Source organism: Carcharhinus amblyrhynchos, chromosome 3 (genome assembly GCF_965287045.1).
Source record: "Carcharhinus amblyrhynchos chromosome 3, sCarAmb.v2.hapA, whole genome shotgun sequence".
Classification (NCBI taxonomy): Eukaryota; Metazoa; Chordata; class Chondrichthyes; order Carcharhiniformes; family Carcharhinidae; genus Carcharhinus; species Carcharhinus amblyrhynchos.
The window spans coordinates 72,146,259-72,157,982 of NC_137326.1; the positions used below are offsets into that span (position 1 = coordinate 72,146,259).

An 11,724-nucleotide genomic window follows, 5' to 3' on the forward strand; every position below is an offset into this window, starting at 1 on the left:
GCAGAGCTGGGCCGAGAGGTGGCAGATGGAGTTTAATGCGGAGAAGTGTGAGGTAATTCACTTTGGTAGGAATAACAGATGTGTCGAGTATAGGGCTAACGGGAGGACTTTGAATAGTGTGGATGAACAGAGGGATCTAGGTGTATGTGTACATAGATCCCTGAAAGTTGGGAATCAAGTAGATAAGGTTGTTAAGAAGGCATACGGTGTCTTGGCGTTTATTGGAAGGGGGATTGAATTTAGGAGTCGCAGCGTCATGTTGCAACTGTACACAACTCTGGTGCGGCTGCACTTGGAGTACTGTGTGCAGTTCTGGTCCCCACATTACAGGAAGGATGTGGAGGCTTTGGAGAGGGTGCAGAGGAGGTTTACCAGGATGTTGCCTGGTATGGAGGGGAGGTCCTATGAGGAGAGACTGAGGGATTTGGGGTTGTTTTCGCTAGAAAGAAGGCGGCTAAGAGGGGACCTTATTGAAACATATAAGATGATTAGAGGTTTAGATAGGGTGGATAGTGATAGCCTTTTTCCTCGGATGGAGAAAGCTAGCACGAGGGCGCATGGCTTTAAATTAAGGGGGGGTAGTTATAGGACGGATGTCAGGGGTAGATTCTTTACCCAGAGGGTGGTGAGGGATTGGAATGCCCTGCCTGCTGCAGTTGTAAATGCGCCTAGTTTGGGGGCGTTTAAGAGATCCGTGGATAGGTTTATGGATGAAAAGGAATTGGTTTAGGTTAGTAGGTCATTGTTTTTTAACTGGTCGGCGCAACATCGTGGGCCGAAGGGCCTGTTCTGTGCTGTAATGTTCTATGTTCTATATGTTCTATAACTCTTGGTGCTAAAGGGGTCAAGGGATATGGAAGGAAGGGGGAATCAGGGTATTGAATTTAATATTTAACCATGATCATAATGGGTGGTGGAGCAGGCTCGAAGGGCCAAGTGGTTGACTCCTGCTTCTATTTTATTTGTATGTGTCTACGTAAGGGTTCATTCAATGGGTGTAGTAAGGTTGTCATATTTTGTATGAATTTACTCTAATAGTTTACTAAGCTCAAAAATGACCTAAGCTCAGAGAGATGTAGAGAGTGTGGCACATTTCCTATTGTTTGAATCTTACTCTTGGTGGGTGTAACATGTTGTTGTCTACCCTATAACCCAAATATTTGCAGAGTGTTGAAACATTTCACATTTGTGTGCCTTCATCTGAACTCCATCCTTTTCCAAACGTTGGATACCATCTTTTCCAGCCTGCCATCATGGATCTGCCTGTTTGGAGCTGCAATTATTGTCATCCAAAAAGCATACTGTTCCCAGAATTCTTTGCAAATTTTGGTTCATCATTCTTTGGAAAATTCCAGAAGCTGAAGGAAGACAAAAAGGCAGCCTCTGAAATTGCTTGGAGAGATTGCATCAAAGGTGTTTTGGGGGAATAACTTTAAGGTTCATGGTGGAAGATATAGGAGGGCTGTCCAAGACAGATTCTTTACTCAGCGAGTGATTGGGGTGTGCGATAGACTGCCTGCTGTGATATTGGAGTCAGACACTTTAGGAACTTTCAAGCAGTTATTGGATAGGCACGTGAAGCACACCAGAACCATAGGGAGTGGGACAGCTTGATCTTAGGTTCAGACATAGCTCAGCACAACATCGAGGGCTGAAGGGCCTGTACTGTGCTGTACTGTTCTATGTACTACGTTCTATGTTAAGGATATAAGAGGATGTGTTAATGGCAGTATGAAGGCTATAGAAGATGCTGATAGTGGCAAAAAGCTGATATAACAGAATGGGTTGATAGCAGAACAATTTTCAGTGCTCAGTGTAAGGAAAACTTAAGAACAAGTGACAGATGGCCCAGTGGGAGAAGGGGAGAAGAGAAGTTTGCGTTGGGACAAAAAAGTGTTTTGGATAAGGTGTGGAAATAGAGGAGAAAGGTCACAGTCTGCAGTTGTTGAACTCAATGTTGAGTCCAGAAGGCTATAACGTGTATGCCTAATCAGATGACAAGGTGCTGCTCCTCCCACTTGTGTTGAGTTTCACTGAAGCATTGCAATAGGCCAAGGGTGGACATAAGGGAACAAGTGCAAGATGCTGAGTTGAATTGGCAAGCGACAGGAAGATTGCGTTCATGCTTACGGATGGAGCAAAGGTAATCTGCAAAGCGATCACCCAGCCTGTTTAATCTTCTCAGTGTAGAAGCGATCACATTGGGAGCAGTGAATACAGTAGACCAAAGTGAAGGAGGTGCAACTGAAATGTTACTTCACCTTGAAAGAGAGTTTGAGGCCTTGAACAGTGAGGGGGGAGGAGGTAGAGGGGCAGGTTTTACACCTTCTGTGATTGCATGGTAAAATGCCATGGGAAGAGGACAAAGAATTCGAGGTGAGGGAGAAATGGATCAGGGTATAGAACATAGGACAGTACAGCACAGTACAAGTCCTTCAGCCCTCTACGTTACGCCAAGCTATGTCCGAACCCAAGATCATTACTACAGAGAGCAGCCGAAGTGATTGGAATTGATGCATTTAAGGAGAAGCTAGACAGGAATACAAGAAAGAAGGAATAGATGATCACAATGATAGATTCAGATGATAGGAGGCTGAAGCACCTGGAGCGGGATGGGCCAAATGGCCTTTTTCTGTGTGGTACACTCTGTGTATTCCTATGAGTATAGGAAAAGACAGAAAGAAACAAAGATAGATAGATGGACCGATGAATGGGCGAAGGGGTCAGTTGGTTGGTCAGTCAGCCAGTCAGTGGGTGGGTGGGTGGGTAGGTAGATGGGTTGATAGGTAGACAGACAAATGTTATAACAGTCACTACACTTGAAAAGTACTTCATTGGCAGTAAGGCACTTTGGGGTATCTCAAGGTTGTGAAAGGCACAACTAAAGGTCAAAAGCGACTTTCCACGGGATTCGTGAACTGACGGGAAAGTGCTTATCCAGGGCGCTGTGGGTAAGCAGAAACAATAAATGAATAAGCAGCAATTAGAGGTGGATTTGATGAGAGTCAGGAAGTGGGAGTGGAGTTCAGTCCTCATAGGAGTCAAGGGGCACTGATAGTAGTCCAAAGACAAACTGCCAGACTGGTATTTACTAAGGCTGGTAGTAAGTGTTGAAGAGAGGTAGGTTTATGAAATATATTGCAGTACTACACATTTAAGCTCAAACAAAAGATGCAAAACACAAGCAGACACACCCATCCCACTGATATCAGTAAATAAATACCTGTTCCTTAAAAACAGTATTAAAACAATCTTCACGTTCAGCATTTTAATTTTATGAGTATCATATAGTATTACAATTTTGATAGAAAATTGGTGACTACTAATCCATCTAAAAAGGGCGACTTCAACCAACAAAGTTTGGGAAGTACAGTTTTAGCCTGGTACATTTAGGAATAGCTATTTTAATCAAACCGTTGTTTTAAAACTTTCTGACATCATACCACAATCTCTTGTTCTTGGGCTGCCAAGTGGTAAGTAATATTTGTGCCACATAAATGCCAGGCAATGACCATCTTCAATCATCACCCGTTGACATTCATTGCTGTTACCAATGCTGAAGAACCCACTATCAACATCCTGGAGGCTACCATTGACCAGAAACTGAACTGGACATATAAATACTGTGGCTAACAAAGCAGATCAAGGACTGAGAATCCTCCAGCAAGTAACTCACCTTCTGATTCCCCAAAGTTTGTCCATCATCTTCAAGGCTCAAGTCAGGAGTGTGATGGAATATTCTCCTCTTGCCTGGATGTGTGCAACTTCAACAATACTCAAGAAGCCCTACACCATCCAGGACAAAGCAGCCTGTTGACTGTTACCCCTTCAACAAACATTCAATCTACCAACAGCAAACAGTGGCAGCCATGTGTATCATCTACAAGAAGCACTGCAGAAACTCACCAAGGCTCCTTAGACTGCACCTTCCAAAGCCTTGACAACTACAATGTAGAAGGACAAGGAGAGCAGATACCTGGGAACATCAATGCCTAGAGGTTCCCTCCAAGCCACAAACCACCCTTACTTGGAAATATATCGCCAATCCTTCATTATCATTGGGTCAAGATCCTGGAACTCCCTCCCTAACAGCACTCTGAGAGTACCTACACCTCAGGGACTGCAAGCAGTTCAAGAAGGGAGCTTACCACCCCCTTCTCAGGGGCAACTAGGGATGGCAATAAATGATGACCTAGTCAATTATGCCCACATCTTATAAATGAATTTTAAAAATATGCCAGTAAACCGCTTCTCTGTGATAAAGCACAACACAGAATGATTTGTTTGCACTCTCTAGGCAAGTATTTATTATTTGAGTCAGTCGGTTATGGATCAAAGCCCAACTGGAGCCATTTGAGTTCATAATCGAAGCTAACATGTGAGAGGTGCTATCTTTAGGATAAGATGTCAAACCATTCTGGCCTCTCAGGTGGGTGTAAAAGATTCAATAGAACAATTCACAGAGAAGCAGGGGAGCTCTCCCCACTGCCTTGGCCAACATTCATCCTTCAATGGCACCAAAATCAGATTAATTTGTTGCTAATCTTATTGGTGGGAGCTTGCTGTGCACAAATTGGTTGCCACATTTTCCACATTATGACAATCATGACAGTTTTATTCCTGGTCTTTGAAGTACTTTGGGATGCTCTGAAGTGCGTTATAAATGTTGGTCTTTCTTTTATCAATTACAACATCTGAATCCTCCTATTTCTCAATGATGAATTCATAGGTTCCCTTTGGCAACAGATTCTGTGGCTGACTAATTAGCTTGAAGCCATGGATTTTATACATATGTACTTCCCTGTTTTTTGGAAAGTTGGTTTGTTGTCTACATTTGTTTGTTGATCCTCTCCATGACATTCTCAGTGCACTTGTCAATTGTGACAACCTTCTCTAAAACAGACATTTTCTTTATTTTTCTTCCTGCTTTGATAATCTACTCAACAACTTTCTCCTTCTCAAGACTCTAGAAAGATCACTGTCCAACAAACCCAATTTCACCTCCCAACATAACCACCATTCCTTCTCCACAATTCTTTTGTAAGGGTGTAGAGCTGAAACCCCAATTTATCAAGCCAGACTAGATCCCAACAATTTTTTCATTTTGGCATAAATGTACGGAAAGGAGGCTTTGCCTCAGGAGTATAGGGATCTTGAATCAAAGCAAGCTTTATTCACAGCACTGTTCAAACATAACACTAACAAGATGAAACAGTTTAACCCTTAATCATTGAACAATCTTTAAACATGAACAGAAAAAAATTCTTAATTTCTAATTTATTACTATTCAGTTCCAATTTAGCAATATTTCTCTTATAAAGTTAACCTCTGCTTTAAAAATAGTTTGCATTTCCATATTTGTTTTAACCTTTGTCAACAGCTTTGGAACTTCCAGCGAGATTTTGTAGAGACAGCTGCTTATAGGCTTCTATCTTTAAACAACCCTCTCCAACAATTAAATTCAGAAAGCTGTTTCTCTCAGCTGTAAATCTAGCTTCTCCCATTTCTAATATCACATGACTATATGACCCTATATACCAAACTCACCTTTCCATTACTTTAATCAAGAAAGCATCCCAGGATCCTTTTCTTTAGTAAATTAAAGCTCAATTACCTTCTGCAAAAATGGCTAAAAGGATTAATTGTCCTGCTTTCCAGCATCTGCTGTGTTCCCTCCAGACAAACTGACTATTTCTTTACAAAACACTGCATCTTAAAACAGTGCCCCCTTCAACCTAGAATATATTAATAGCACAGTATTGTCACACTTTCGCCCTTTCCTAAAGGCACTAATCTGCTGTCCTTACCTGGTCTGGCCTACATGCCCTTCACTGAAAAAAGTATCAACAATCAATCAGCACTCTCTTCCCATGCAGTATAAATCGTTGTTACCCTTAGAATTGCGATTCTTGCATATCTGTTCAGATGAGCACAAAACTTCTACAACATGCCTCTTTCTTCAGCAATTTTCTCATATTCCTCTCACACATATATGTTTGTGCTAAAAGACCAAAAGACTGCAGGTAATCAGAAGCAGACTCCCAGCTATGGCCTTTGATACCTTGAAGTGTATTTTACAGACTGGAGGGATGGATTATGCACCCTTTCAACCTAAAAGTTGGTGATACCTCACTGATGTGAAATCTGGCTTTCCTGCAATGGTAAAGACTGCTGTATAAGACCTTTCAGCTCTCGGGCAATCAGGGGCTGGGAGTTACACAGAACCCTCTAGCTGCATGACTCGCATTGAACACAATGAATTTTACATGTATGACAATTGTATTGAAGTACTTCAGAGAGCAACCTGACCGATGTAGGCAATTTAAGTATCTTTGCACCATTTGTAATGACCATTTTGAAATATCTGTAATGTTCCTTTGGTTGTATTGAAACATCTCAGAGCACAACATAATCTATATAGAAAACCTGAATTCTATTACACTTTCCATGATAGGCAATTTATATTAGAACATAAGAAGCAGAGTAGGTAATTTAGTTGAGATGTGGCAAGATCACAGCTGATCTTGTCTTGGCCTCAACTCTAGTTTCCTGCCTGTTCTCCGTAACCCATTAACCGATTACTAATTAAAAAACCCGTCAATCTCTTTCTTAAATTTACTCAATGTCCCAGCATCCACCCTGCTCTGAGAGAAGTAGTTTCTCCTCATCTCTGTTTTAAATCTGCTGCCTCTTATTCTAAAACTATGATCTCTTATTCTAGATTGCCCCACAAGAAAAAACATCCACTCTATGTCTAATCTGCCAATTCCCTGAAGCATCTTACGTACCTCAATTAGATCTCCTCTCAATCTATTTAACTCAAGAGAACATAGGCCGAAACTGCTCTCCCCCTCTTCATAGACAAATGCCTCATCTCTGGAATCAATCTAATGAGCTCCCTCTGAACGGCCTCCAAAGCAATAACATTCCCCCTCAAGTAAGGACATCAAAACTGTGTACAATACTCCAAGTGCAGTCTCACTAATGCCTTGTCCTGTTCCAGCAACATTTCCCTACTTTTATATTTTATTCCTTTAGCAAGAAATGACAAAATTCCATTTCCCTTCCTTATTAAATGTTTTGTTATTTTCCTTCAAATATCTTGTGAATACAATATATATTTGCAAAAAAGAAGGCTACCCCCGCAGTGAGAATATCATGGGGTTGGCCATGAGTGGACCTGCGTAGGACATCTGCACCAATCAGATTGGCTGGTAGCTCTGTAGCCCCAGTAGCTCCAGAAGGGAATAGTGGCCACTGACAGTACTACAACCAGTCCCAAAGAAGGAGTAAAGATGGGTACAGAACTTCATATAAATCCAGAGATTTTGAGCAGGTCCAGCTGAGAAACACCAGCCAGTATTTGGGGTCAGGATAGAGAGACCGGGATAAAGACAAAAAGAATAGACCAATCTGGGATGGGGTGGCCAAACTACCCTCTCCCCCCACAAAGGAACTACCCCCATCCTATCGTCTGGTGCCCATGCAATCAAAGCTGGGTTTTTATTGTGTCTCCCCCTACCTTCACTAATGATAAAATTGTAGTGGAGGACGAATGAGGCCCTGAAATGGCAGTTAATTGTCCACTTATGAGCCTTGGGCCGCACAGTGGTTAGCACTTCTGCCTTACAGGACCAGAGACCCAGGTTCAATTCCAGCCTCGGGTCACTGTCTATGTGAAGTCTGCACATGGGTTTCCTCCCACAATCCAGAAGACATGCTAATTAGGTACATTGGCCATGCTAAATTCTCCCTTCGTGTACCCAAACAGGCGCTGGAGTGTGGTGACTAGGGGATTTTCACAGCAACTTCATTGCAGTATTGATGCAAGCCTACTTGTGACTAATAGACTTTAACCTTTTCAATGGATCTAGGGGGGACAGGCTGCTGATACCTTACCCACTGTTGCCCAGGGGGGTGGATGCATGGTGGCAAGTTGGGAGTGGATGGTAAGTTGCAGGACTGACCACCCACTTTAGTTTATGTTCATCCTGTCTTCAAATATGCTGAGGGAGGGGGAGTTAAAATTCACCCCCTTATGAAAAATGAGCTACAAAGATTCTGAGGGTTGAGGAAAGGTTGAAGTCAGAATTTTCATCAACTCATTCTAGTCATTTTTGTTTTTTGTTTTTTTATCTCTTTGTTCCCCCACTTCTCCACTGGCTCACGTATGTTTTGTCATGTAAATCTGGGATCAATTGACCAATACTGACAATAGAAAGAGCAATGCAGAACTGACACATCAGGAGTGGTAGGGATGATGTTGGAGAAGTGGAAGGGATAACGGAGCTGGAAGGTAGCAGGTTCAAGATTAGGGAGGTGGTAGGAACAGGGCTGTGAGGTGGTATAGACTGGAGGTGGTGGGGGCAGGGCTGCGGAGATGGTACAGACAGGGCTGGGAGGTGGTAAGGATGGAGCTGTAAGGTGGTTGGGACATGGCTAGGGAGGTGGTCACTTACTCAGTTTCAGGAGAAATTCCAAGTGAAAATGAACAAGACTATATTAACATGTGGGCTGTAGGCCAGATGATTACCATAGTCAATTATTAAGGCCAAGGGTTATGAACTCACAGGATCTACCTTTGAAAGCAGTGCAAACAGTCTGCACAATTTGGGGCCTATGGGGGAATCAACATCTACACCTTTGCAGAGGTTCCTACCATTAGAGCGAGCTAGAGACCACCTTAGAAAGTATTGTTACAGCTTTCTCCTAGCAGTAGAGCTCTTGGCACACTTGGTAAACTCAAGTATTCACAGCAACAACAGTAATGAGCAGTTCAATAAAGTTTTTAACTGAAACAAGGAGTCATTAGAATAGGTGACTGAAAGCTTTGTCAAATATGTAGGATTCAAGGACAGGGCAGCACAGTGGCACTGGGGTTAGCACTGCTGTCTCACAGCATCGGGACCTAGGTTTGATTCCTGGTTTGGGTCACTGTCTGTGCAGAATTTGCATGTTCTCCCTGTGTCTGCGTGGGTTTCCTCCAGGTGCTCCGGTTTCCTCCCACAGTCTGAAAGATGTGCTGGTTGGGTGCATTGGTTAAGCTAAATTTGCCCTCAGTGCACCCAAACAAGTGCTGGAATGTGATGACATTCTTTCAGTTGAGAACTGTCCATCTGGTTGGCCTCTCAGGTGGATGTACATGCTTCCATGACATTAATTTGAAGAGGATCAGGGTTGGTTTGCTCTGGTGTCCAGGCCAATATTTATCCCTCGCTCAACATCTGGTCATTCACATATTGCTATTTGTGGGAGCTTGCAGTGCATTAAGTGGCTACCATGTTACCCACATTATAGCAGCAGCTACAATTGCAAAAAGATGTGTGATTGACTTTGAAGTTCTCTGGGACATCGCAAGGCCATGAAAGACACTATGGTGGGAATTCTCTGACCTCACCCTCAGCGGGGATTCTCCGATCCTGCTGTAGTGAATGGAGATTCGGGTGAGCACCATCAGTGAATTCTGGTCCATATGAGTACAAGGTATTTTTTTTTTCTTTTTAAATTGTGCTCCCTCACTGATCAGCACAGTGAAGCAGACAGTGGATCAGTGCTCACAAAAACTGAAAATGCTGGAAAATCTCAGCAAGTCTGACAGCATCTGGAGAGAGAACACAGCCAATGTTTCGAGTCTGGGTGACCTTTCATCAGAGCTCATTCTGCTCTCTCTCCACAGATGCTGTCAGACCCGCTGAGATTGTCCAGCATTTTCTATCAGCTCACAGCTCCATCCTTACCACCTCCCTAGCCCTGTCGCTAACACCTCCCAGCCCTGTTTGTACCATCTCCGCAGCCGTGCCCCTACCACCTCCAGTCCATACCACCTCTCAGCCCTGTTCCTACCACTTCCCTAATCCTGAAGCTACAGCATTTACAGTAATTTGCTTTTTTTCTTAGTGGATCAGTGTTGGTGGTTAAATCCCCAGTGTAAATCCACAGATTCTCGCAGTCCCCGCAAAATAAATGGCCTGCCATTGAATATAAAAATGCCTTTCCCACATTACAAAGGAGGGAATCTATTGGCATAAAACAGTTAGTTTGCATCCTCTGCTACAAAAATATTATTGTTGCGTTTAACTTCAGGCACCTCAGAAAGGAATTTCATGAAACTCTTTAAAAAATCTTGAGAAGGGATACGTTGAAACGATCGTTTGAAAGTTGTTTTCAAATTGAAAAGAACTGGATTGTCCTTCTCCTCCACTGAGGAGGAACTAAAAACCTGTTTTTTCGTTGCTTTCGTTTTGAAATTCTCCAAGTAAAATTCTAGGTATCTGCACGACTGGAAGTGCAGTGACTCAGAGTGCTGGCTATCTGCACCCAAAAGTAATCCATTCCCTCACCCCACATGTACCTACCTCTGCCTGATGTTGAAACCAGAAAGACTGATGTGAACATGACATGTCCCATTGCGGTTAGAAATTGTCTGAAAACCATTCTAAATTGCGTTCTTCTTCTTCATTGCTGTACATTTTCCTCTTGGTCTCTGTTTTTCTCTCTCGCTCGCTTCTTTCCCTTCTTTCACTTTACATTGAAAACCTGATGTTGGTGATATATTCCGATTCTCCCCGGACTTCTGCTAATCAAGTCTTGTCCTGTCATTTCACATTCTCCTGCTAAGTACAGGCAGCCTCGATTGCGAAAAGCATTTTTTCAACCAGGAAGATGTTATGCAATTGCCTTTAGGGAAGGAAAGGTATTTGTCTCATTAAAGCATAAAAGATGGCAAAGTGTCATCACTGACATTCCAAAAAATATTTTAACACTCTGGTAACTGCTGCAAGTTATTCTTTGGTGCTATTCATTAGCATAAGAAAGAACTTGCATTTATATTGCACCCTTTGTAGCATTAGGACATCCGAGACAATGAAGTTTAAAGTAGAATCATAGAATCCCTACAGTATAGAAGGAGGCTATTCGGCCCACTATATCTGTACTGACCACATTCCACCATGCCCTATTCCCGGAACTCCACGCATTTAACTTGCCAATACCCCTGACACTAGGGTCAATTTAGCATGACCAATCAACTTAACCAGCATATCTGTGGACTTTGGGAGGAAACCAAAGCATCCGAAGGAAACCCACGCAGACACGGGGAGGAAGTGCAAACTCCACACAGACGGTCACCTGAGGCTGGAATTGAATTCAGGTCCCTGGCACTGTGAGGCAGCAGTGCTAACCCACTGTGCCACCATTCCACCCAAGTATAGTCATAGCAGAAATCCCAGGAAACCCAGCAGGTAAAAGCAGTTGAAGAGGATGTGTGTAGTAAGAATCACTCCAATGCCTTAGTTCTGAACACACAGCCTTGTAAATCAGCTTTGGACTTATCTTACCCATGGATTTTTTGTCACTGAATAAATTTAAGCCTGGGATAGATGAAGTTTTGGTCTCTCAGGGACATGTGGAGTGGGTGGGAAAATTGAGTTTTTTTTAATTCATTCATGGATGTAGGTGTCACTGGTTGGGTCAGCATTTATCTTACAACCCTAAGTGCCCTTGAGGGGACACTTAAGAGTCAACCACATTGCTGTGGGTCTGGAATCACACGTAGGCCAGCAGATTTCCTTCCCTAATGGGCATTGGTGTATCATCTGATTTTTTACAACAATCAACAATGGTTTCATCGTCATTATTAGATTGCTAATTCCAAATTTTAGTGAATTCAAATCCCACCATCTGCAATGGTGGGATTTGAACCTGGGTTCCAAGAGCATTATCTGG

The 11,724-nt window shown here is 42.8% G+C and overlaps 1 protein-coding gene across 1 annotated transcript in view; it reads right to left on the reverse strand.

Annotated features, from left to right (window-relative positions):
• Positions 1-10,609, reverse strand: part of crfb16 (cytokine receptor family member B16) — a 58,016-nt gene extending 47,407 nt beyond the window's left edge. Inside the window, exon 1 of the mRNA XM_080185270.1 lies at positions 10,356-10,609. Within this exon, the coding sequence (XP_080041396.1) occupies positions 10,356-10,434 (79 nt within the window). The 5' untranslated portion in view covers positions 10,435-10,609. The remainder of the gene's footprint in view (positions 1-10,355) is intronic.
• Positions 10,610-11,724: the final 1,115 nt, after the last annotated feature.